At 44.7% G+C, this 27,874-nt stretch overlaps 1 protein-coding gene across 3 annotated transcripts; it reads right to left on the reverse strand.

Moving 5' to 3' along the window:
• Positions 1-91: 91 nt before the first annotated feature.
• LOC115390168 (hsp70-Hsp90 organizing protein 1-like) lies at positions 92-27,725 on the reverse strand. 3 transcript variants are annotated; one of them, XM_030093937.1, is made up of 15 exons: positions 27,566-27,725; positions 10,794-10,873; positions 10,531-10,626; positions 10,276-10,335; positions 9,216-9,350; positions 8,636-8,752; positions 8,079-8,124; positions 7,199-7,289; positions 6,978-7,119; positions 6,744-6,848; positions 6,442-6,529; positions 4,247-4,280; positions 3,769-3,843; positions 2,776-2,878; positions 92-2,437 (listed from the first exon to the last, which is right to left on the reverse strand). In XM_030093937.1, the coding sequence occupies exons 1-15, from the start codon at positions 27,609-27,611 to the stop codon at positions 2,294-2,296; spliced, it is 1,362 nt and encodes a 453-aa protein (XP_029949797.1). In that variant the 5' UTR covers positions 27,612-27,725; the 3' UTR covers positions 92-2,293. The 3 variants fall into 3 exon arrangements, with proteins under 3 accessions (XP_029949797.1, XP_029949796.1, XP_029949798.1); XM_030093936.1 differs by having other exon boundaries at positions 9,216-9,353; XM_030093938.1 differs by lacking the exon at positions 27,566-27,725 and adding an exon at positions 22,183-22,308 and having other exon boundaries at positions 9,216-9,353.
• Between the last annotated feature and the right edge of the window lie 149 nt (positions 27,726-27,874).

Here is a 27,874-nt window from a genome sequence, read left to right on the forward strand (position 1 = left end):
TTTCAGGTGAACTAAAATGTGTGTGGTGGAAATGCTTCAATGCAAATGTGGACAAGAGATGGAGACTAGAAAATAACTAGGTAATAAATCAGTTGATTTATTATTCTGAGTAAATACGGTCAAACATTTCCAGCATTATTCTTTTTACAGGTCAGAAAAATGACAAAGTTCTGTGACAGCAAAAAGACTCTGTTGGACTCAGGATCTGACTCAAACCAACAACTGAACTACGACATTATTTTGGAAACCAGGAGTTCCTCCTCACTTCATTTTCCAGAATCTAATGCAATGGAAGCTAATCTGTCGTCTCGTCAAGGCAGTTTAAGAATCGGCTTTTCTGAGGACCGTGATCGAGCTGTCGTCGTGAGATGAGGATCTGCACGATGTTCCCCATCAGGTAAGACGCACGGCTCTTTCTGTTTCACACTGTCTCAGTCCATCCCAGGCCGGTCCTCCTCGTGTCGCACCACCTCCAGTCTCATCTCTGTACTTCCTGTTTCTCATTCTGTCTCCTTCACTGGAACAATCAGTGTTGTCAAAGTGTCTTGTCTCGACCTTACTGCTCAGGAATGTGTGTGAACCGACCCTTGTCTCCCTAGAAGCAGCCTGTGGTTCGCCAGTGGAAACACTCGTCTCCAAAATCAGCTAGTTTCCGTCTGGACCTGTGTGAAGGGGAAGCTTCTGTTGCCCTGTTTACACGACATCGTTTTCAACTGAAAATGTAAAACTTTTATTGTTGTTTTGCGGCTCGGAGCAGTGTTAATTCTGTCAACAAAAACTTTAACAAAAACCATTCGTTGAGGACCCTTTATTCCATGACTAATTTGTGACGAGAAAGTAAATTTAATAAGTAATGACTACAAAAACTAAAACAAAATCTCTGGACATTATGAACAGACGAGCAAAAACATAACGAAAAAGCTGCCGCTGGCCACCGGACAAGCTGGGTTTAACCGTCCTCACGCCGGGCTCACCGGCTCCGGTCCGGCTCCGGTACTGAGACGCAGCACCACAGCACTGTCACTCAGTCCCGTGATTGCTGTTGTGCTTCTCTTCTTCTTCTGTGATGTTTTACGGCAGCTTGCATCCCGTTGGTTGCATTACCGCCACCTGCTGGTCATTATGATTGGAGCCTTTTTTCTTGCAGGTTGTCATTTGTTGTGAGAATTTACAGAAAGAATCTGAAGTTCATGTATTTAAATTTTTTTCCAACAAGCCTTAGATATTCATATACAAGAGTTATGTGATAAATTCTAAATTTAAATATCTAAACATAATTAAAGATATGCTTACAATGGAGTTTTTACAATCATGACAAATATCCCTTTGCACTTCTGCTGCTGTTTGTTTTTTTTATGCTGTATTGTTTTTATATTTAGATGTACAGTATGTTGATGTAGCAGTTTTCCCAAGACAGGTTTCCCACTGGGACCATAAAGTTATCTATCTATCTATCCATCTATCTATCTAATGTACTACAGTACAACAAAACTGTCAAATTTCATCAAGACTAAAATTAAGACTAAAAACTAAAACTAATTTCCACAGATTCAATTTGAACTAAAGCAACACAAAACTTAAAAAACTAAAAAAACTCAAATGTGACTTTAACTAAATCAAGTCTTTGGTGAGTGACCAAAACTAAAATGAAATGAAAAATTCATGTCAAAATGAACACTGGCTCGGAGTCACCATAAATGCAACTTTTTGAGAATGGCTCATGACTGTCACTTTTTGAAAACGCTCCGATTGTGTGGAAACGGGAAAAATCGAATTTTCTGAAATACTGCTGCGATGGATGCACACCACTTCCTTAGTGAAGTGTTCTTCAGCATGTGTGAGTAGCCTGGCAATAACAACAATGGCGACCTCAGAGCGTTATGACTCCCAGTCCGTATTCTCCTGGGACTTGGTGGCTTTAGAGCTGACAGTCACCCAGAGCAGCAATCCAGCGACTGTCTGCAGACTCATCTTAGACAGTAACGTATTGCTCTTAGCTTGTATGTGTTTGTAGTTTCATTACAAAACAAAGAACAGCACCAGCTAATTTCCTGCCACGATAACTACCTAATTTTCAGCGTTTCTGCCATTTACATGTAAACAGACATTGTTTTCAGAACGTTGCTGTCTGAACACTAAACCTTCCCTGACACGTCCTGACCTTTCACTTGACACGTCCAATAAAAGGTAAAATGTAACATTTGTGGAAAGAAGAAAGGATCTTCTGGAAGGACAATCATGGGTCAATCAAACAAGAACAGCATAATAACTCGACACTCTGGTCAGTCGCGCGCTACCCCGTGGCAGAGAAACCTGTCTGAGTCCTGTCGGCGGTGGGGTTGAGGCTGGAGGTGGTCTGCTGCGTGCTGGGCGGGGTCCGCTGGGTCCAGCGATCTGGGTACCTCATCACTAGCTTGCTGCTCTTTAGTTCCGCGCCCTGGCAGGGAAAACAAAGTACAGCTTATCAAGCTTTCTATCAAAAATACTGTGTCGTCAATCAGCAGGGCTAGAAGACAATACTTCACTCAGTCCCTGTAGAAAGAGCAGCATTAGGATTATTTCAGCAGAAAGAAAGTTGTTGAAGGGCTTTAAATGAGGATGTGAAATGATTAAAACAGTGCTGAGCAGGGCGTTGTTGTGTTGCACAGTGGTCCCGTCGACTTAAAGGTTAAACAGGATTTTGCATGAGTCCTTGGGAAGTTTCCAACAGACTGAGCATAACCACACACACACACACACACACACACACACACACACACACACACACACACTAACCTGCAGCTTCTCAAGGGCCTTAGCAGCCATGTTGGCGTTCTTGAAGTCGACAAAGGCACAGAAGCGCTCATGAAGAACTCGGACGCACTCGATCTCACCAAACCTGTCAACACGACAGAAGATCGTCTGCAATACACAGCAAATCGGTGCAAAACAACTGAGGCACTTGATCTTTTTAGAATATTTATAGTGGCACTGTATTGGTCCAAATAAAAGTCAAACTTAAAGGTGCATTAAGGAGTTTGCGTGTTTTATGCGAAACAGCGGCCCCTGCAGGCCTTGGGCGTAATGCAGCTTAGTGAAACACTCGTGCCTGTGGCTTGCGTACATGTACGTGCACAGAAAAGGGGAACTCCTTCGTTGCTCTTTAAGTAGCGCTCGAGGAAAATTAAAGTTTCTTTTCCCTGGTGGAGTCTGTGTGGAGCTGTGGCAGTGCTTTAGAAGCCAGTCTGTTCTTACTTTCTGGAAGATCCTGCTCAGTTGTTGCTCACTAAGCATCTGGCGGAGTAATGGCGGACAAAACGAAACCGAAGCAAATTAGGCCAGCGGGAGCATGCATTACGTCATATCATCTCAAATTCTCCCCAAAAAAATTCTGGTGCCGGACCGGCACTGCAACTTTCAAGTGACAATTTAGCGCTGTTAGCGGTACTTGTAATGAATATATTAGGGCACATTGTACATATCATTGAATATTTGTAACATATTTATGGTGGAAAATAAGTATTTTTAAAGGTGAAAAACTCCTTAATGCACCTTAAAAAAAAAGGTGGATGATCCGATCTTAACATATAAACTACTGCGACTGCTGCTTTGATAGTTGTGAAGAGCTGCACGAACACACCAATTACCAACCAATGTAACATCTTGAAGCCTCTGAGGCAACTGTTGTTGTGATACCGGGCTATGCAAAAAATAAATTGATTGAAATTGATTGATTGACACAAGGAGAGCAGATTCGCCTGGAGGTGTCAGAACAAGCCTTGGCGTTACCATCTGAACAGATCCTTCAGGTCTTGTTCCGTCACTTCCACGTTGACGTTTCCAACCCAGAGAGACCGGCAGCCTCTGCAGGGCAGAAGAGTGGAAGATGAGGGGAAAATATCAGCTATATTTTCAAACACACACACACACACACACACACACACACACACACACACACACACACACACTATAAACATTAACAATGAGAGAACGCGAACTTCCTGCAGCCGTGATGCACACGTGTAGCAGCAGCATTTCCACCGTCACCATGGAGACGGAGACGAGTGTTTCAAAAAAGTTGTGTTTTCTGCCATTTGGATGGAGACAGAACGTTTTCAAAAAGTCTATTCTTGCTGCATTTTCACTGGTTCTGACCATCTTCTCGTGGAAACGGACACCCACAATGCAATGAACATCCAGCGTTTTCACGAAGATGCCTTGTGTAAACAGGGCCTTGATGTGGATTTCGTCAAGCCATCAAACCTACCCATGATGCTCCTGCTGTGACGTCGTCTTCCTCGCTACAAGTCAGGAGAGAAAAGACATAAAAACAATGAATCAAGAAAATGTTGCCCACATTATTTTCAGAAATAAAAAGCTGGTTATTTATGTGTATTTCAGATCCTGAGTGAAACATTTGGTAGATACCTGACATGAACTTCTGCAGTTTGCACTGAAAATTAACTTCATTTGAGGAATCTTTTGATTTTCTCATCATGGGTATTTAATTGTAGTTGTAGGGATGCACATGGTTAACCGTTTAACCGTTCACCGATAACAGGAACGTTGACCGATTAATACTATCAGTCTATTTTTTTTTTTTTTTGCTCCAGCTGGAGCGGAGCTCTCCACAGAGCCGTGCGTCTTCATGAAGGCTGGCTTTATATTACAGATATCAATGACGGCGCTGCAGACGACACCTTCAGTCACTGATTAATTCCAGGTGCCTTCATGTTGTACAGCAGGGGAGGGTGTGTATCTTTGTGCGCATGTGGCACAAAACCGGCGTTACAATGAATATTATTTTTTTTAACCTCCAGACGCCGCGGGTCGTCCAGATTTACAGTGAAACGGTTCGGTATGAAGCCGCATCATCCAGATAAACATTAAGCTCCATCAGAACTGTTTAAAAATTGGATTTCAGAAGCTAAAACTTTATTTTGGAAATTAATCAGAACACACACAGAAATCAGCAGCGCGCTCGCTCTCGACGTGCTACATTCTGGGCTCAGCTGAGCGTTCCATGCAGGCGCACTGATCCACACATCCTCCAGAAGCTTTTCCAGCACGACAGACTGTTTATCTGCTCCTTTATTACAGATTATTTAGAGAAAATTAAGCACATACATTGTCAGTACATTATCATTTAATATTAAAGTTTATTTATCCTTTTTTTTTTGTTTCTGAATCGCGGGGGCGGCGCCGGAGCGATTACATACTTTCCCTTTTGTGGGCAGACCTCCTCCCTCCGGACAGAGTCTGCTCTCTCTGTCCAGGAGTTTTTCACTCAGTGTGTTTGTGTGGAGCCATCAGGCTGGAGCTCCGTCTACCGTCACTTTGACCGTCATGTTTTGTTTTACAATTCTGGCCGCTGCGCGGACGTCCACGGCGGGCAGGAATTCATGACGATTTTTAAGTCACGCGGACCAACGCACAACGCACGCCCACGCAGTTATCAGTCATAAAAAAAAAAAAAATGAAAATGTGCATCCCTTTTTAGTTGTGTTTAACTCTTAAATTTGGCTTCACCACAACACCCAGTCCTCGAGAATCACAAACTGAAGAGGAGACACGACACAACGACATCCAGTATCAGGGGTGCACCGACACAGACACCAGCATCAGAAATCAGTTGAGTTCTGCCAAAGTCTCTAGAGAAGGTGAAAGTTGTGTCACATAACACCAGCAGTTCCATCGCCAGCAGAGTTAGCCTGATGTCTCTATATTTAGATCCAGGAGGACTGAAGTCATGCTACATACTGACTGGTACACTCATTAACAGCGAGTCGGAGTGTGCGGCAGCCCAAAGCATGCTGGGTCCCTCGGTGGAGAGCGGAGCTGCTGGGCTCCGGTCCTCGAGGGCCGACGTCCTGCTTGTTTCGGTCTCTCCCAGGTGCAGCATGCTGAGCTGCTATGAGGGGTCATCAGGGGCTTTTTCAAAAGCTCGGTGATGGGATCGACATTAGCTTGCGGTGTCTTGAAGCAGGGAGACGTCGGTCCTCGAGAACCGGAGCTGAGTTGAGAGCGAGCAGCATTTAATCGGTTCAGGCATTAGTGCGTAGTATTTGCCAGTAGCAAAGGGGAGTTCTTGTATTTGTACTCGTCCTTCAAAAAGGTGGTGTCAGTGCATCCTATCTAATGCCCACCTCGAACAAGTCCTTTTTAATTCATAATTTTAAGACCCTGTCCTTTTGTGTATATATTGGCCAGGTTTAGTGTATTTTTTGTGTTTAAATATTCACTACAGCAATTAGTTGCATTTAGATATTTAATTTTATGAAGTTCATTTAAATTACTCGCAATTACTGAGTAAGTAATCAAATTGTTTCTGTTATTTTCAGGTTATAATTTTCAAAATAAGACTGTGGTTCTTCAGTCACCCTGTCAGTTTGCTCACAGTGTCTCGGTGAACCATGGTGCTGCCCCCCTGTGGACAGAAGCAGTATCACAGCTGGTCCTTACTTTTGGCCTCGGGTGAGTTGACCACTGCCTGAATGGTGTTGAATTTGTCCAGCAGGTGTTTGCTCTGCTCCTCCTCAAACCCCATCGCCTGCAGTTTCAAACGAGGGAAACAGAAAGAGATGTGAGAAGTGCTCGGCCCTGGAGACCACGTCCAGACCTCGCCACGCTCGCTTCAACCCCCAAAACCTCTCGCAGTTTCAGTTTCCAGAACAAAGATGTGACTAAAGCTGCGTCCGGGCTGCTGAGTGCAGCGAAACGCTGACTCCTGCTTCTGGTTTCATGTGAAGAGTGAAGCTTCTCACCACCAGCTGCAGGACCCGGCAGGCGAAGAGCTTACTGGATGCTTCTCTACAGCTCGGATCCAGCCTCAGAACCTGCTCCATGGCCTGCTCCGCCTCGCTGTACCGCTGTAACACACACACACACACACACACACACACAAAACATTAAAATGTCGCTACACAACTTAAAGGAACAAACAGTTTATTCGCTGCACTCTGACGAGCCACTCGTTAAATGATTTATTCTCTGCTGACCTTTAACCCCATCAGAGCGCACCCTTTACGGAAATGTCCCTTCGGCCAATGGGGAGCCAGCTGGATGGACCTCTGAGCGTCGGTCAGTGCTGAGGAGTACTGCTCCAGGCACCAGTAACAGTACGAGCGATTTCCATAGAACCTGACGGGAGAGAGCGATGCAGACAGGAAGTGGAGGCGGAAGCGCTGGCAGAGCCACCGGGCGTCGCCGAGCAGCTCACCGGTGGTCGTTCGGGTCCCAGGACATGGCCTCGGTGAACATGTCCACCGCCTGGTTGTACTGGCCTTGCTCGAACATCTGAATGCCCTGGGCTGCAGACGCACAGTTTTTACACTCATCAAGAACTTTTGAACAACAGTCCAGTTGTGTCAAACACAGTTCAGTTCAGGATCCACATTCATCTCAGCGGAGCACAGAGTCAGAGGAAGAAGCATGGCTTTGAGGCTAATGCTAGTTTCAAAGCTTTCAGGCAGCATCCCCGATTGTGTTGTGTCTGCTACTTTTCAGAGATTCGCTCTTGTCTTTGGCATCTCCAATCGAAATCTGTGTCTGAAACTCTGAACACGACCCGTCGGAGAGCGAGAAAGCCTCTTAAGTCAAAGTGTCACCAAAGAGGAAAGTGTGGCGTCAAGCAGTAGGAGAAGTAAAGTCAATCTTCACGATACTTTCTGGAGTAAAGTGCAGCTACAGTTTGAAAAACTCTTCTCCTATAGCTGTTGCATTTTGCAGCCTTTGCATGGATGTTTTCACAAAGTCAGATTTGCAAACTGCGTTAAAAAGTCCAAGGTTTTTTGGAAATTTGATCAATTTTCTTGGTGGTTTGCAGGCCGGATTTTGGGACTGTGGAAAAAAGCCAGTGTGCCCGGAGGAAAGTCACGCATGCACAGGGAGAACATGCAAACTCTTCACCGTTCCCAAAGCAGAGTAGAACTTCCAGAGACGTTCTCACTGTGAGGAGAACGTGCTGACCACAGCTCTGAAGCTGCTCACTCAGCCTCTGTCCTGCGCCTGCTTCACATCTGGCACAGCGAAAACGAACCTCGACCTGATGTGGGAGAGAACGGGTCTCTACAATATTTTAAAGAAGAAAATGACAGCACCTGTCAGAGACTCTCCTCGCCGCTTCATGTCTTCTGTACTCTCCATCTGGAAACAAAACGTGTCACTGAAGCAACTTCACTGGTTTTATTTATTCATCTGGATCCTCATGAGTCTCTACAAAGTAGAAACTCTTCTTCACGGGTCCGTTCTCCATCAAAATAAAAGCTTTATGTTCATGCTTACAATGACGAACACAGACGGTTCACAGCCCACATTCAGATCGAAGGTACAAGAGGTTAAAGCCCAAAATGAAACAACATCCAACAGGCACAGCAGGTCAGCTGAATCAATACTGTAGCGTAATTTCATTATTGATTATTGTTCTTTGTGTAACGTTTAAAGACTAAGGTTGGTCATCGTGACCGTTTCTGAAGGCAGCATATTCCAGTGTGAGATGGCTCGCCATAGAAATGTCTTTTAAGTGCCGGGGTTCTGGGCAAAGGCAAAGAACAAGTAGCGTTCAAGGCTGGTCTTGTTTTCACACCTTTAACAAAATAGCTAGCAGCAGCTGTGTGTGTGTGTGTGTGTGTGTGTGTGTGTGTGTGTGTGTGTGTACCTGAGCGCCTCTGGACTCATTCTCTTTGTTCTGAGCTGTTCTGCTCTTCAGGACCTTCAGCTTGATGCTGCTGGCGGCGTTTGCTACGAACGCACAGCTGACGTCCCACTCCGGCTCCTGAGACACAACAAAACAGCATGGCGGGGAACGGATTTGAAAAAACGCAATTCTGCTCCAGCAAATACAACCGATTCCTAAAAGTTGTAACGAATGAAAACAAGAGGATGAGATTTCCAAACTGCGAGACAGAGAAGCTTTAGAGAACATCAGAAAACCAACAACAGCAGATGTGCTGCAACCTTCATTTCATCCTCCCTTCGTGAAGGCGATGCTCCACTTGTTACAAACAGAAATGAAGCAGCACTGTGAAGAAATGGGACCAGTTTATTAGAGGTACCAGCTACAGAAATTCAACATGACGTTTCTGACAGACCCCTGCAGACCCCCACTGGAGCAAAGGTGTTCAGAAGCATCTCAGCAGCGTCAGATCGGATCCTGGACATGTTCCTCTTGGAAAACTTTAGGGAGACTCAAACCATTCAGCCTGCTCTGCTGGATTTCACACACTGCATGTTTTCACCTCCTCGGGGCTCCTGGTCAGCTGCCGCTCGCTCCTGGTCCTGCGCTGAGCGGAAGTCCACTCTTCTTTCTCGTCTTCTTCTTTCATGCCGTCCTCACTGCCACCGTCTGACCCGGCGCCGATCCCCTCCTCGTCCTGCTGCAAGTTCACATGTGACTGAAAACAACGATCTGATTGATAATGGAGTCCAGGCCTTCAGCGGCATCACCGGGGCTTCAGGTTTCAGTTTGACTAACTGAAATAAAACAGAACTGAATCAGGGAAAGAAACAACCTGAAGCAGATTCTGATTTTCCTTCACTTACCTGAAAACCCCTTTCAGCTCATTAGCATCTCACTAATTCTTCAAATTTCTTCAGGATTTATTTGAATCAAAGAACACAATCAGGACGTCGGGTCTATCTGGCTGCTTCTCCTTCGCTCTAGTAGAGCAACGGTTCCCGGAGGAACCATGGAGGAAGCATGAGGGATCTGGAAGGACGATGCCTCACAGCACCGGGTGTGATACCCAGAACCGAATCCCTAATATTCACCTAATATTTAAAATGTTTTTCTTTTTCCATGTGGTCACAGAGTGCATGTAATGATCACACTTTCCCAAAAACAAACAACTAGTCTAGTATGGAAAATAACTACAATCTCAAAATAAAGTCAGTTTTAATTAAACCTCTGGTGCAAAATACAGTAAAATGTCCACCAAAAAAAAAAAAAAAAACGTCGAGAAGTGTCATTTTGCTATTTTTTCAAAGAAAACCGATGTATTCCTTGATATTTTCACAATTTGCTTGGCGGTTTGGCGAGCCGGAGCAGAGCCTCTTGCGCCCTGGTTTTGGCCCACAGGCCTTATGTTTGACACCCCTAATGTGATCACCGCCACTGCCTTCAGGAAAGGGCTGCAGCCGCACAGTGGAGCGCTGGCTTAATGAGGGTCGGCGGGAAAAGCAGCGGCTCAGACGCAGGTTTCAGAGGTTTGCTGGAATCAACCGTGAGTGAGACGCCGACCTGACCGAAGCAACCAAACTGAACGAAGCGCCTCCGGAAGACAGGAAGCAGCGAGGCACCTGCTGTGAAGCGTCCGCCGTCCCGTCTCTCCTCTCCAGCTTCCTGCGCTCCTTCTGCCTCTGGAAGGAGAGCATGGACACCACGGCTGTGGACGTGAGGACACACATGGCAGAGACGGGACGGTGGAGGTGACGGTGGAATGGAGCAGCAGAGGTGTGGTCAAGAAGCAGTCCCACCCCACGAGTCAATTCAGAGTCTCACAGTGTGTGTGTGTGTGTGTGTGTGTGTGTGTGTGTGTGTGACTTTTTACTGACTTTTCTTTTGTCTCTCCTCTTCTCAGCTCTGCTCCTCCTCGTCTTCTTCTTGTTCTTCTTCTCTTCATCCAAACCGTCCTCGCTGCTCAGCAGGTCCTGCTCCAGACACCGGAAGAAATCCCTCCTCAGACAAATCGCTTCTCCAAAAATGTACATGAAGCTTTAATCAGCACTGTTTCTCACATCACGTGAACTCTGCACACTGTGGATAGTCGGCCAGAGAAATCCCCCCGGGCTCGCCTGTTCTCCGTCTTTCACTCTACCTGAGATAAACCGCGATCTGTTCTTCTGTCCAGTGAGTTGGGAGCTCCATCCTGAACCTCCATCTTCTCTCCGGGTCCATCTGTCGACACACTTTCATTAGATTTGCATTTAACTGGAAAAGAAACATGTCTGATCCTAACGCAGAGAATCCTGCAGATCCTTTGAACACCTTTTAAAATAACTGTGGAACATTTTGCTTCTGAATCTCTTTGCCTCCCTCAAACGTTGAATTCATTGATTTTAAATTCTTCGTCAACTTTCTGTTACAAATCATTTTTGCGAAGTGCTTGAGATTCCTGCAGAATAACAAAAAATGACATGAATCTCGTTTCAAAATTTCAAATGAAAATTCATCGTTTTTGAGTTTTTTCTTTCAGAAAAATGTCACGTCTACATGGCAACGCGCTGAAAACCATGTAGTTTTCATGTAGAGCCACCAGCGGGAGCTGCTGTCTGTTATTGAACAGAAGCCACACGGGATCAGATAAAACACGCTGTGAACATGAACAATGGCGAGTTTACACACTGGTATGGAGGGATGATGGAGATGGATCCTTCTTACGGAGACTCTCAACTCTAAAACTACCAAGTCCAGGAGAATCTGGACTGAGACCAGGACCAGGACCAGGATCAGGAGACGTTCTGCCCAATTTCATTCTGAGTCAACCAAAATGAAACCTTTAAACGTTTTCTTTTGTTGCATACATGTGATCAAAATGTTGATATTGTCACATAAACCAAACAATGAAAACAGGAAATCACCACGACCTCAACATGCAGTCAGTGTTCATGACACCTTCTGGAGAAAATGCAGTGAGACGTTGAAAAAAAAAAACCTCTCCTGTAGCTGTTTGGTTCTGCATGTTTTCACAAACTGCCCCTGGCAGCAAACAGCGAGCGAGCGTTCATGGCAGATTTCTCAGCCCGGCTCTCTGGGTCGTGTCCGCTACTAAAAAGAAGTTTTCTTTGAAATGAACACAGTTTGATTGAAGGTTTTGGCTGTTATGTTTGACACCCCTGGAAAGAATCCATGGAGTGTTACTTTTTGATTTGTGCCTGTTTTAATAATTCCAATGAAAACTTTGATTTGAAGCACTTTCATAATTAGCTCCCTTCTGTAATGTGGATCCGGTAGATCCTGAGGGAAAACGTAGAAAACCAAACCACTGTGTTCTGCTGTTGTAACCGCAGTGCTAACTTCAACATCCCGCTCTCTCACAGATCTGATTCAGCTGAATAATTATGCCAAAGACAGATGAATTGTTCATGGATTAACTGAGATTAATGTGATCAATTCCACCCATAACCAAAACGTTAACAGGAGGCGGATCATTGTGGGACTTCTCTGGGTTTAAGAGCAGATTAAGTAGATGATAGCTTGGCTGCAGGCAGTGTGCATGGGTGCGCACGTTGTGGAAAAAGGAGAATCCGTCCTCGCCTCATCAGATACGGTGATGGTGAAGTCGCCATGCCTGAAATATCCCAGGGCCTCCCGACAGAATCAGAGCTCAGCGCCAGGCGGCGCTCAAGCAATATTCCAGTTTGTTTTCTCTTTAGTGGATGAGTGAACAACGACCGTCTGTTTATCAGCTTTGAGAGAAATTTGAAACCACACAAACGACTCATTCAACGTTTATCATTGGTTAACAGCCCTGAGACTTCCTGGCAGATCTGAAAGTACATTTTAAACTCAGCTGATCAGTTAAAGCCGCTCAGAGCAGAGAACTGAAAACTGGCTGTTTTCAGGGTGTTCGTGAATTTATTACTTTGCATCGAGCAGGTTACAAGTTCGGAAGACTTTAAGTGAATCTAGAAAGTTCAGGAGCGTCGCTGTAGCGGCGCCCGGCGTGCACACGCTCAGCCTGTCGCACGCACATCCGTCAGAACTCTTATTTTGAAAGGAAAAAAAACTTTACCAAGACATTTATTGATGGAGACGACAGATTGTTCAAAGGGAATGTTTCTTCGATGACATTTCTTACTTATTGTACCTTTAACAAGCAGTTGGATAACGGAAAGCCCATGAGCACAATGAAATAGTATAAGACTCCACATATTTCCACAAATTAAAATCAATCATGATTATAAGAAATCAAGCATCTCTCAGTGAATCCTGCTGAGAAGTATGATGAAGCTTTATAAAAAATATAAACACTTTTCGGTCAGTGATGGTCAACGAGAAGATTTGTATAATAAAAAGGCAAAAGTTTGACAAGTAACTACATTTTAAAGTGACACAAAACCCTAGCCCTACTCAACTTGGTTCAATATGAAAAATGCTGACGACTGCATCTCGTCATGAAGCTTTGGAGCTGAAATATGCAGCAAAGTCACAGAGACGTCATCGTCTTTTAATCTGAGCTGTTACAGGATGGCAGGAGTTCCACAAACACAATGCGAAATACATGGACTTATCTGAAAACTGCAACATCAGTCTTTTCTATGGAGGGGTGGGTTCACATCTGTTCAGTCACTTTAGCCAGCCCCGTGGACAGTATGAGCACAGCCGTGCATACACACAAGCCAACATGACAAGTGGCATTACAGGGAAATAGAACACAGTTTTGCTGGGATTTCATTTGTTAACATCCTGCCAAATGTGAGAATCACGAGATCAGGCTCTACAGGAAGAGGCCGTGCAGAAAGCTTTGTCCCGGTAACGGCTCAAAATCAGAATCAGTCACAGTTGAATCCTGACAATGGTGCTCGGAGCCAATAAAAACTCACATTTTTGAAAAGTGGAACCTCTGGAAAATGTCCCAACTCCATCTTTGTGGGCAAAATGCAACTTTTTGAAAACATTATTGGAATTCCTAAGTCACCATTCCACCAAGACGCCGCAGATGGCAGGATGTCTACGGACCCATCTGTTACACTTTATGCAGCGCTGGAGCAAAGTCAACCACAACTGTGAGAGGAGGCAGCATGAAGATACTCTGGACTGCTCATTAGTCCATCACACTGCTACACACTCACCAGCGAGGCTGAGAAGGGGATCTGTTGTTCCTCCATAACGTCGCCCTGGCTTGTCCATGATTCAACAATTCCATCACTTGAGCAGCTTCACATTGTTAATCACATTCACCCATTCACACACCTGTGGAAGCAGCTGCCATGTAAGGCGCTCAATCCATCCACTGGAAGCCAGTTGGGGTTTAGCGTCTTGCTCAAGGACACTTCAACATGTGAATGTGAAGAGGGGGAATCAAACCTGTAATATCCAGCTGGTGTAGAGCAGAGATTACCATCCTTTTCTTGCCATCGTAGAGCGAGCTGACCCCTAGGTCACCACAAAACATGGATTCAGCTCTGGCTTTGTCCATCAATTCAATGAAGACGTGTTCTTTCTATCCTTTCTTTCATTCGGTGGATTCATCAACAACCCGACGATCTGACCTTTTTACTCCAGCTGTTCACGTTCATGATGTCCATGTCCTCGCTATACAAATACATTTTACTTACTTACTCGCATTTTTTTTTTTTTTTGGAGTAGTTTTGTGACATCATAAGAGCCCCCAGCCCCCCCCCCCCCCCCCCCCCCCCCCCCCCCCGTACGTATCTGATCTTTTGCCATGCGACTTCAGTCTGAACGGCCAGGTCACATTTATCCGACCTACACGTCACAAAAAAAGGCGCTCGCAGACGTACATAAAGGTAGTTTTTGAAATCCGAAAATTATGAATGAATTCCGTATCATAAAAGCCTCTCACATCACTGTCACACCCCCACTGGCTGCGTTTCTCTGGATGGATGCTGCTGCCACTGCCCCACAAAAAGCGATGGCCAAAAACTTGGCTTCTCAACCTTCTTCTTAAAATCAGGTTGTAAATGTGCTGCTCCGGTTGGACAACAATGTCAGAATCGTAAAATAAGCTGCAACATTGTCGTCCATGTTTACTTCCACAAACACTGTTATGTCCTCTACTTCTTTTTCTTCTTCTTCTTCTTCTGTTTGGCATTTTATGGCGGTTGGCAACCACCTTAGGTGCATTACCGCCACCTACTGTACCGGAGTATGGGTCATTATGTCCTCTTCTGCGCATGCGGGACATTTTTGGGTGGTATTTTAGTTCAGACGGGAGATCACATACAAGTCGCATTTTATTGTAAATGTGAACGAACACACAAAAACATCAGATTTCAAAAAAAAAAAAAATAAGAATCTGAATTGAGCTTTAAGCCCTGCAGTCTGTGTCTCATAGGAGACCAACATGACAACTCTAATGCCTTTTTCCATGATCTGGATTAAATTAATTAGCAGTCCGCAGTGCTGAGATTAGGTTATGGTTGTGCAGAGCTGGGTGTGGTAACATTTTGAATGTTAGATTTATGTGTAGACCAAAGTCTGAGCTCCACTTACTGGCAAATTAATACTTCAAGACCTGAGTCCCGTATGTTCCTGTCTGCTTGTTTACCATAACTTCGGAGCAGTAGGGAACACGAGGAGTGTGGCACTGTGAGTACTTTTAAATAAAACCTCTCAAAGACTGTCTTTAGCTGTCTGGCTGATATGATGGAGGTTTTTAATTTGGTCATCTGAACACAGTGATCTGTCTTTATAGTAAGATGGTCCGATTCCAATAACGAATGTCAGGTGAGACGCTGCACGGGGTTCTCGTACAAGATGCACACTTGTATTCATAAATTCAGATCTACTTTCATTCATCCATTTTCATGCTTTCATCAAGGTCAAACATCTGGAAACAACCTTCAGGATCGCTCAGCGTTCTCCGTATAACCAGAATGTAAACACTTCTCAGAGGCACATTCATGCAGAGGAAGCTGAAACAGTGGGGAAACACAGCCTCAGGTATTCTGGATTTAGCTTGAATCCAGAATCCTCCACCAACACGAGCAGAATTCCTCCCTCGGAACCGTTTGGAAATGTTCTGGTTTTCGTCCGATGGCGTACTTAGATGAATGGTCGTGTTAGCTCCGTCACGTGGCGACTGCTCTACAACTGAGAGACTCCTCTATGGAAAACATGCCTGCTGGGAAGCTCCTGAAATGGTCATTATCCCGCTGAGGTTTGTCATATTTATTCAGCAGATTTAACAGAATGGAGGGTTAGGGTTCCGACCGGTTCGGCTTCAACCAGCTGGCACGTCTGTCTACTCAATGAAGACTGTGATCACATCTGAACGTCACAGTGACGTGTTTGATTATCAGAGTGGAGGTGAAGCAGAATGAGTAAAACATGCTGCTGCTATGAGAACCACATGTCCGGACATCTGGCTCTCCGCTCTGCTGGACGGGTTACCCTCAGTTCCAGGCTTTCTTCTCGACACACAGTGATATTACAGGCTCAAACTGACTGTTTTCCACTGATTCTATTTTTCCTTTAAGGATGCGTACGAGCATGAGTACCAATCTTTTCCAATACCAGCTACTGATATCAGCACCTCCTGAAAAGCCTAATTTATACTCCACATGCAAACAATATGTGAACACCATGTGTTGCTGTGAACCTCCTCCATACAGCCTCTGCATCAACGCTACGTCACCTGCAACCAGCGCTTCAGGCAGCCACCCGGGCACCCGCAATTTGCACGGGCAATTTTGTAAAATTACGGGCAAAAAAAAGGTCTGTGGGCAGAAGTGTCCTACCTTGTCATGCCTAAGTCACTGTGCTCATGAGAAATGTTACTTATTGAATTCTGTGTAATCACTCTGAAAGAGAAAATACTGAAACTGCTAACTGCTTTACTGTTAGTTACCCACAACCAGAGACAGAGAGACAGATTCAGTGGGATGAGAGTTCTCACATACACCAACGAGACGATGCTGCACCACTAAATAACATCAAACTGCACTTTGCTGGCTGTGGATTTGAAATGAAGTGTGTGCTGTGACATAGAGATAAAACCTCCCCCATTCAGCAGCATATTGTGATTATATTCCTTTTAAAGATTCTTTTTCGCAATCAGTGTTAAAGCCATACTTCAACATTTTGGCAAATTGGCCCATTTAGCGCAATTCCTTAGTCATTTGGAACAGCACATTCACTACGCTGTGAAATATTAATGCAAAATTACCAGATTGAGTTGTTTATGTGAAGATTGCTGAGACGGAACTACTTACTAAACATGGCATCTGGGCGTAGTGATTTCAAAAGAAAAAGTAGTTCCCAGTATTTGCTTCAGTGTCGTAACACTACAATATTATTTGTTGGTGTTCCACAGCGTAGTGAATGTGCGGATTATAACGTGTCCACCAAAGTGTTTTGGGCTTGTTGGATTGTGTATTTGATGAGTTTGACGAGGGGGAACAAAAATACCATCCACTTCCACTAGGGGTGTAACGGTACACAAAAGCCACGGTACGGTACGTACCTCGGTGTAAGGGTCACGGTTCGGTACGTTTTTCGGTACAGTGGGGAAAAAGTAAAAAAAGCTCACAAATGTACCAGAACATTTTTCCCAAGCTTTCCCATGCAACACATTATTGGTCCAGTTTACATGGTGTTTTTTCAATCCGATTGTAAACAATAGTATTAAACGCGAGTGTATTCATGTACAGCATACAAAGCAATCCACGATGAATCCTCGTTTACAAGGACCCTGTGACATGCGCACAAAGTCTCACGAGGAACTTGCAGGTCTTCCTCTCTGCAGCAGCAGTCCTCAGCGCCAAGCAGAGAGTTTTTATCTGCTGATATCTGCTCAAATAATGTCCCAAAATCTCCATGATATGCTGCTGAAGGAGCGGCTGCTCCCCTGACCGCAGCACCGCCGCGCCGAGAAGCACGTCTCGGTGTGAGGTCTGCGCCGCATGCCGATGTTTCGAATTAACTGGTGCCCGTGTTAACTTGTGACCAATAATGACTGAAACATCTAGTCGTTCTGGCGAACGTCGGCTATCGACAGTTACAGTGAGTGTATACGTTTAAAGTCTTTTGTGAGTCTTACTTTAACAACTGCTGTAATCAGCATGTGTTTACACAGACCTCCGCTGTCATTCGTTAACACGGGAACCAGTTAATCCATAACACCAGCCGGCGATCGCTCGTATTCTGCTATGGAGCTCTTTATACAACTCGCTGTTGCGCGATTTGGTTCCATCTCGCCTCTCCAATGTTTTTTATGTCGGGGTTTTGTATTAAAAAAGTGTTTTTCCACCACCGTGGCGTTCTCTGCTGGTTTTTTGACTGTGCTGCTTCCCGTTTACTGGCACGTCACACGTCACTCAGTATGAGGGAACGCACGAGGAACAAATACTCTCCCTTGTAATCCGCTCCACCACACGCTGCAGCTCTCGTTCCGCTTGTACTTTCTTCTTCATTTGTTCATGTTTGGACCTGCTTGTTGTACTTCTTCTTCTTCTGTGATAATGGTGGTTGCCGGCAGCTTTTAGGCTCATTACCGCCATGTATGGTTGGAATTTTTTTTTTTTTTTTACTCACTGGTGTATTCGTCGTGTGATTGTGTGTGCCGAACCGTGACCCCTGTACCGTGACAGTACGGGACGAATACAAATACCGTTACACTCCTAACTTCCACTGTGTCCGTCCCGAAAACCTTCCCGAGTCACCTCTGAATAAACAACAGCTCGCCCTCACAAAAACAGTAAGTATGCTGTTCAAATGACTAAGGAATTGCGCTAAATGGGCCAATTTGCCAAAATGTTGAAGTATCGCTTTAACTTAATGGTTTGCTCACTCAGTGTCTTTTCACATTTCTGTGATTTGTTGTATATAAAATCCCTCATGCTAGCTTGTGAACTGCTAGCAGTAGCTTGCTAGCTAGCATTAGCATCGGTGCTAGCTTCAGCATCTCTCCCTCCAGCTTGTTGGGGTGTTTCTATGGGGTGTTTCAAAAGCAGATGTGCAGCCCATGCTTCTATGTCAGATAATACTGTCCACGTAATAGAAAAACAAAAGTGGTAATTCATAGACGACACATACATCAATAACAAGCATTAAATATCTTGAAATGAATCACAAAGTAAACCTTCGAAATAATCAGGAAATGACTTTGTAATAAATCACTGGCAATGTGCTGCATGCCTTAGAGTCTAAGATCATAATTCAAATAAAATGAATTCCAACAAAATTAATAATATTAGCTTAATCCTTAGACTGATTGATGATGCTGATATTATTTTATAGGCTTTAAATGGCGTGTTCTCCCTGCCTTCATCAGCTCCTGTCAGCATCTCCATCTTTTGCATTTTCTGTGCTGTGAACTGTTTTCTGGCTGATGGATCTCTCCTCTGTTGCACACATTTTTAAACATGTGTGATGCTTTTCCATACTTCTGCACCAAGTCAATCTAATTCTAATTACTTTGGTCTCGAGCGGAGATGTGTTTTTCTGTTCGACATTACGTTCCATCTTTTCACAGACGGGACCGTAAAAGCTCATTTTGTGTGTGAATTCACATGTTTAATAAAACTGGAACAAAAGACAAGCAACCAACACAAATCATAGCTGCTCAGGAAGTCAATATATCCTCAGAGAAGTCGTTATTTAAAAAGGCTCACTGAGGGTTTGCTCAAACAAATGAAGGCAGTGATGAATTGATTCCCAACAGCCGCCCGCTGCTCGTTGATGGCTTTCTGCCTCTCAGCGCTGCTCTCTGACTGTCAGCTGCTGGTATCAAAACTCATGCAGGAAAGTCCTTCATCCCGACCAATGAGAAGCAAGTCGGAGGACTTCTGAGCAACAACCTAAAAAGACCCTGGTGATAAGCAGGCCAGCATCCTGAATCATGTGACACACCCAGACAGAAAAACGCCTGATGGACATGAGCAGTGAGTTTTCCTCCTCTGACTCCCCGTCAGAGCCATGTGAAATCCGTGTTAACAGAATCACGGACAGAATCGCAGAAATGACCAATAAAAACGGAATTGGAATAAAATGTGGAATATTGCGCAATTGGCCCTAATCTTGCATGAAATTCAGTTTTCGGGAGAAAATGGAACATTCTAGTGCAAAGCAAACATGCCGGGGGGGACCGCCCGAGCTGCTGCAATGTGTACGTCACTTCCACGATGCTGCTAACATGCTAAAGCTGCGTTCACAACCCAAATGCTTTCCGCGATTTTGCGTGAAAATACAATTGAAAACCAATGTGAACGCTCGTTCCAGCCGCGACGAGACGCGACGCAACAACACGATGTCAAAGCGAGCTGTTCCCTCCCCTCTCACACATTCAAAAAAGTTCCGAAACTCCAGCTAAACAAAAAGCGCTAAATACAGAGCAGAACAGTACACCACTTTTATGCCTCAGGGGAAAAGCTTTTTCGTAAATGCTGTCAGCGTACCGTGGACTGGACTCGCAAAGACGCATGCGACTAATTGAAAAGTATTTCTTTGTTGCAGCACTTTAAACATTAAATGGACTGTTTCATATCCTATTAAATTGTGGACATTTATTCATTTCCACTTGCCAGACATCTTTTTTATGGTAAAAATGAGCATAAAAAGCAAAATACCAAATTCAGAGATATTAAAACGGAAAAAACGGAATTTGGGAAAAAATTAAACGGATTTCATATACCGCTACTCCCCGCCCAGTGGGGAGTTCACCGCAGATCATTTACACAAAAGGGCTGGTCTGCCTGCTGACTTGATTTATATTGGAAGAGCTGGGTGCTTTGTTAAAACAGTGCAGGTGTGCTGCTTTACACAGGTGTGTTTGTTGTTAAATATTTGGGATTCCTGATCGGTGCGTCTGAAAAAGCTCCTACATCACCCTGTGCTTCATGAAATAATTTTTTTTAAAAAAAAAATGACCCCAGCAGTGAACGCAGCAGTTGCTCCAGCATTCTTTTTTTTTTTTTTTTTTTTTTTTTTTTTTATTCCCTTGTCCTGTTCGGCAGCTGGGGCGTGCAATATTGTATGATTGTAGCCTTTTACTATCCGAACAGATTTTAATATTAGCAGCAGGAGGAGACTGAGTCTCCTCCTGCTGCTGCCTTTATTTAAAGCTGGCATCCGGCATGGCTGCCGGACAGGACCGGGATGCTCCAGCATTCTTTTGCAGGAAACGAGTTTTGGTGAGACAGTCGGAGTTAAAAGCAGCTGTGGAGTTCGATCTTTCATTTTCTCCTGCATTTCAGCTGCTTGTTGGTCACTGGAGCCTGACAGCATGGGCAGAGGAGTCCTGAAGTGTTGGACACTGAAGATCATCCACGGAGTCCAACGACCGGCTCATTGCTCAACTTTCTGTATGAGAACCCCAAACAGTCCTGGGAGAGAGTCTGTGGGATCCAGGCTTCAGACGAACCACCGGTGCAAGCTTCAAGGACGCCTTTTAACATGAACAACTCAACAAATCTATGACCGTCCACATCCATCTCCTCCAGGCTGAAGAGGTTCGCCAGCAGTTCTACTGATATCAGCAACTGAACGACGTATGTGACCAGAGAAACCTGCTGGCTCCACATGAGAAGGCCAGAAGGTCAAAGGTCAGTACAGACCTGTGCTGCAAAAAATGGAGACTCTGCTGAGCACACCAAACAAAAGGTGAATGTTGGTACCACCGCAGGCCACTATCTTGAAATATTGCACCATCAAGACGGATGAGCAGAACAACTGGAATGAAGTCGCCTAATTTACATATAATTTACATATAATTCAGCTCCCAACGGAGAAGAAACGAGCCAGTTTATTGCAAATTAATTCAAAATAAAGCTTTCAGGAGTTTACATGGTCATTTTAGAGCAGAATTAACCTTTATTCGGATTTAAAGAGGAACAAAAAGTCCCATGTAAACACACCGATTCCCGCCGTCCATGTCTGTGGCACAGCACTGAGATTAGACTTGATCACTTCGGTGATATGCAAATTCCTTGGTGCATATTTTGCACCCTGTGTGAGGCACACAGAGGAATGTTGCCTGTTGGGTTGTAAAAGAAAGAAAATAAAAAAAGATATTTAACATCTTACTGTTATTTATGTCTGCTGGAGCAAATTATCCTCCAAATTCAAATGTGAAGTTTTCATTTTGACACCTCTTATTTTTAAATCTTAAAATTACACTGGAAACACATCAGTGATCTGCTTTCATTTTGATTCACTGCTTTACTTGTCAAGCCGTGGAATCCCTGCAGGTCTCAATCAACACAACGTGACCACGAAAGAACAAGTTCCTCACATCTCTCGTGAAGAAAAACACGCTCGGCGCCGATCAGCTGTCACAGCTGGAACAAGGAGAGTTTTATCTTGGAAAAGAGAGGACTTCACCACAGAGTTAACCGGAGTGCAAAATAATGCAGTTAAAAACAACAGGAAAGTGTTTAGTGCATTTAGTCTCAATGGGAGTCATTGATGTGGGGAGACGAGTGCTTCTATTGTATTCGATGTGGTGAAGACTGTTTTAAATAAAAGTGTGTGGCTTGGTGAACCTTCCAACTTCTGCAAAGACTTTTCTCCAAGAAACTCACCGAGCTTTACATCGGAAGTAGACCCTCACAGTTTCGGTTGGGGAGCACGTTCAAATGTTTTCCTGCTGTGGCTTCATGGCTCACGTTGTGTCTTTCCGTGCCTTCTACTGCAGAAACGCCTCACAGTTACTCCGGTTGTGATATCGGTAACATTTTAATCCCGCCTCTGGCTCAGGCTGAGGCGTCCTTCCATCCGGGGTTGACCGTGGAGGGAAACGCTGCCACTGCGGTCGAACCAGTTTCTGTCCATCCCGGTGCGGCTGCTGAGCAGCTGCTTTGTCAGTCAAATAGCGCGGGCTGCGTTTCAGACCTGCTGTCCGATCAGTTCAAAGGAACTTTAATAAGGGCTTATCAAACCCTCTCCATTCAAAATGCTTTAGGAGCAGCTCAAACACTGGGAAATCACTGGGGCAGAAATACCCACTGCACGGCATCTGAAATTATAGGCTACTGTAAATGTATTGTGAGAAATGCAAACTCTCCCCAGGAAGAGCTGCCGAAGTGTTTCAGAGTGGACGACGCACTGCAGCCCTCGACGGGAGGAAACTGCACTTCTCACACTTCTTTCAACCCCGATGTGTCTAATCAGTCACCGCTGACAGGTCTTCTCAGTACGCCCACACTGCTTCTGACATCTAGAAAATTCAAAAAAATAACCAGAAAACACAGAAACTGGAAGAAATAACCGCAGCCAGAGATCTGAGAGGCAGCTGGTTTGGGATCGCTGTCGTCCTGCCTGCTCTGAGAAGACTCTCCGACATCTTCAAATTATTAAAGTATTAATTGTAATGATGCTTGTTGGGTTACTGTGTTGATTTATTCCTCCACTATTTGTAGGGTGAGCAAATGTTTTCTCTTTGAATTGTCATCTTAATTTTCCACTGTCGACATTATTTGAGGCGTGTAAAGACTGGGCATCACCAGATCAGCTGTTCACTTCATCCTGGAGCTTCTGCAATAGGCTGCATTGGCTGAACGAGACTGTGTTGGTTCGTTCCACTCAAGTGGATCTACTCAAACTCTGCTTTATAAGATATAACTACTGCTAATTAGTACCCAAAAAAGTTTCTACTCACCGTTTCCAGTCATTTTTTAATAATTTTTTTTTTTTATTTAACAATGTATTGAGCTTTTTCACATTATTCCAGGGTCGGTACAACCGAGTAACGACAAACAGTAACAACCCCCCCACCCAACCAAAATGAAAGAAAACAAAAAATAAAAAAAAAAAACTAAATGAAAATAAATAACTGTAGCCACAACAATCATATGGTGATCATAATAATGATTGCTAATTAATGATCAGGAAGTAGTAAATAACGAGGAAGAATGGGCCAATAAGTGGATGCAGATAAAATAACAAATAATAGTAAAGCTAATCAACAATTCACAGTTAGACTGTAGAGGTAGCAGTGTAAAAGAGAAGAGAGAAAAGAGGAAAAAAGGAATAAAAAAATAATTAAAAAAAAAAAATTACATACTGTACATGCAAGACACAGAGACAGGCTGGCACAGGAGGTGGAGACAGCAGCCCAAAGCTTCAGCTCTGGAAGTCACGCAAAGTCCTGTAGCACACAACAGTCTAACCACACTCCCAGGAGCAACAGCAGCTCTGCTACACAAAAAAGTCAGAAACCCTCCCCAGCACTCCCCAGCACAGACCGAAGTTTTTTTTCCTGAGATTGAACATGATCTTCTCTGAAGGCAGATATGACGAGAGCTCTTTGAGCCATAAAGGAACATCAGGGGGGTTCTCGCCTTTCCAGTTGATAGCTATGCATTTATTAGCCGCAAGAAGGGCCAGTCTGACAAAGCGAGTGTTATTTCTCATATTTACTGGAAGAACCGATAGATCCCCCAACAATGTTAGACGTGGATTGGCTGGGATTTCCATCCCTACTATTCCCTTAATAATTTCCAAAATGGAACTCCAATATTCCTTCAAGCATCTACACGTCCAGGATTCAATCCACAATCACACAGGATCCACAATCCAACAACCCCAAAACACTTTGGTGGACACGCTATAATCTGCACATTCACTACGCTGTGAAATATTAATGCAAAATGACCAGATTGAGTTGTTTATGCGAAGATTGCTAAGATTGCTAAGACTTACTAAACATGGTGTCTGGGCGTAGTGATTTCAAAAGAAAAAGTAGTTCCCAGTATTTGCTTCAGTGTCGTAACGCTACAATATTATTTGTTGGTGTTCCACAGCGTAGTGAATGTGCGGATTATAACGTGTCCACCAAAGTGTTTTGGGGTTGTTGGATTTTGTATTTGATGAGTTTGACGAGGGGAAACAAAAATACCATCCACTTCCACTGTGTCCATCCCGAAAACCTTCCCCGACTCGCCTCTGAATAAACAACAGCTCGCCCTCACAAAAAAGTAAGTATGCTGTTCGAAATGACTGAGGAATTGCGCTAAATGGGCCAATTTGCCAAAATGTTGAAGTATCGCTTTAACTTGATGGTTTGCTCACTAAGTGTCTTTTCACATTTCTGTGATTTGTTGTATATAAAATCCCTCATGCTAGCTTGTGAACTGCTAGCGGTAGCTCGCTTGCTAGCATTAGCATCGGTGCTAGCTTCAGCGTCTCTCCCTCCAGCTTGTTGGGGTGTTTCTATGGTGGCTGGTCTCTAGTAGATCCCGTACTGCTGCTGTAAACCAGCTCTGCCTGACACAGCCTCCACCCAGCAGCAGCTCCAGTCAGAAAAGCTCCACAGCCCTCTGCGCCTTGTTAGCTGCCTTTGCGTCCAGAACGCAGCACTGGCTGTGGCTGCGTTTTATTTATTTTTTTTTTTTTCAATCATCGTTAATGTGGCTCCGCATGTATCTATTAAGTATGTGGATAACTGCACGAGAGGGACTATTTTAGTTGATATTATCTGAAGCTTTCAGGTAACATCATCACTCCAAAAAATATTATATATAGGTGAAAAAAGAACGAGGAGAACGTGCCCTATAGACGGTTTAACGATCTTTCTGATTTTTGAGATGTCTCAATGTTATAATCCTTAACGATCTTATATCGTCATATCGCACACCCCTAATTAAGGACTTTATTCTCTGCCAGGGTCTTTAGTTTTTTTATAAGCATGGGACAGGAAAGCTTTAGGGTCATGTTTGTCCTATCATGCGGTCTATCTCCAAGACCTCCAAGGAGATAAGCTTCCCACCCTGCTGCATCCTAATAAAGTCCCGAATCTGCAGATATTTAAAGACATGTGAAAAAGGCGCCCCAAAAGAAGTCCTCAATTGTTCAAAGGACTTTAAAATATTATCCTCATACAAATGTCCGAAAGTGCTCTGTTATGCCAGTGATGCCGTCTCTTAATGCCCCAGGTAAAGCTGGATTCAAATGGAAGGGGGTAGACCTATACAGTGTGCCGACACTATGGAACTTCTCCTCCCAGACTTTTGAAGTAAACTTTATCATTGGATTAAAAGTTACATTTTTTTGCTTGTAATAAGAGTGAATGAATGGAGTGCTGGACAACGCTACTGTTGTATGAGATTGTTCGAGCTGTTTCCAGGCTGGAAAGTGTTCCGAGTCCTTAATCCAAAACCAGACAGCCCTGGATTGAGCAGCCAAATAATATATCTGAAAATCAGGCAGGTTTAGCCCTCCCTGTTCAGCAGAGCGGCAGAGGGTTAATAATTAGCGTTTTTGTGTTGGTCTAAGGACCTGACTGAAGGATCAATCAGCCCCTTCGGACAGCATCGCCGACAGAGGGACAAACTGTCACAAGCCGAGACACTGACTGCAGCTAAGCCACACACACTCCTTTTGTCGTGAATCATTAATAGGGGGGTGGGGGGAGGGGGTTCTGGTCAGATCACAGATGAAGTTAACAATTAAAATGTGAATTCTGTTCTGCGGCTGTGAGGTATTGGTCATTTGTTTAAGACAGAGGTACAAATAGAGACCAAGTCTGACCACTTCATTTGATGAAGTCAAAAAGTTTATTTTGAGACTTGTATAACATAGTAACATAGCCATTAAAGAATGGAGGGGGGGGGGGGGGGGGGGGGGGTGGATTGGAGGGTTGGAGATGGTACAACCTATAGAGAAGAAAGGGGGGTTGCTGATAAGCGTGGAATGCAGGGATTTCAGGTCAACAGGTCACTACAGCCAGCCCAGATTTATGGCTGTGCAAGAGGGAGAGAGAGAGAGAGAGAGAGAGAGAGAGAGAGAGAGAGAGAGAGAGGTCTTCTGTGCTCATCGTGGCAAAACAAACCTGTTGTCACTGTTATTTGATTGGATGATTAAGTAAATATGACATGGCTGCAACAGTTTGCACATGGTTTGTTTGCGTGTGCGTTTCAGAACTGAAACACCCTCCACTGACAGCTAAAACTTCTTCTGCGAGACTCTCATCCGTCAAAGGATTAGAGTTGACCAGGAAGTGCTGCGAATGGACGAGCTACGAACGACATCTGTGGACGCAGTGAAGAATCAAGAGGGTCTTGATGCTTCAGTCTGGACGGACTTCCTCCTCAATGGTCTGATGGTTGTTCCGAACACGGTCCGAACACGGCCCACCCTCTGAAGCCCGGACCGGACCTTCACTGGAGGTCTGGATGAGCAGCTCCACCCTCCGACTCAGCTGTACTGACCACTACACACCCCGGATATCACCATGACTTCAATATTTCTTAGATATCCTTCAGTCTTTATGCAGCTGTCTTGTTTCTGTAGGGAAGCTTTGAAATGTGGGCTGTATTCACTCCTCACACACCAACAGCCCTATCATTACCTGCAGTCCAGGAACTGGAATTCATGAACTGTCATGAAATGTTGTTGCTATCATTTGTCTAATCTTGTGATTCTGCACACCGATGCTCACTTTTATCACAGACGTCAATAGAGAAGTAAGAAAAACATGAGAGTGTGTGTGTGTGTGTGGACAAATGAAAAAGTCCATTTTGATCAAACCTGCTGCGTTCTGTACAGTTCTACCGCCACCCTGACGGCGTGGCTTTGACAGCTATGAGGTCGCGACCTTTCATGGCAGCATCACTGACATTCAGAGCCTCTCGTGAGCTACTTCTGGCCCACGGGCCTTATGTTTGACACCCCTGATCTCTGACTCTCTCTCTAGGTGGAAACAGCACCAGGTGAAAGCAGGCTGTGTTTTAGGGATTTCCACGTGGGGATGTGCAGGACTGGAAAAGCGACCTGACTTCAGCAGAAAATTAAAAACCTGGTTCTAAATTTAAAAAAAAAAAAAAAAAAAAAAAAAAACGTAAAGGACTTCATTTTCAGATCCATCGGTTCCACGTTGACTCCACGTGCCAGACGGACCTCATTCACACCCAGAGGCTGGAATCATCAATAAAGTCAACGGAGCAGAAGACAGACAGCGGGACTCACCGGCTCCCAAGCCGAGCAGCCTGCAGATATCCCGGGTGAACTTCATCGGGTCGTCCGGTCCGCTCTGGTCCGGTCTTGCCTGGTCTGGCCCGCTCCGGTCCGCTCCGGTCCGGTTCGAAGTGTCCTGCTCCGTCCCGGCTCCGCGCTCACCTGACTCCGACACCCGGCCGCTGCGAGTCCCGCACCTCCGTGCACCTCGGTGCCCCTCCTCCCTCCTCCCTCCTCCGGCTCCGTGCGCCGCCCGTCACCTGCCACGAGGACCGACTGCATTTCCGGTGAGGTGAGCGCTCGCCGCGATAAAATACAGTC

Source organism: Salarias fasciatus, chromosome 6 (assembly GCF_902148845.1).
Source record: "Salarias fasciatus chromosome 6, fSalaFa1.1, whole genome shotgun sequence".
Classification (NCBI taxonomy): domain Eukaryota; kingdom Metazoa; phylum Chordata; class Actinopteri; order Blenniiformes; family Blenniidae; genus Salarias; species Salarias fasciatus.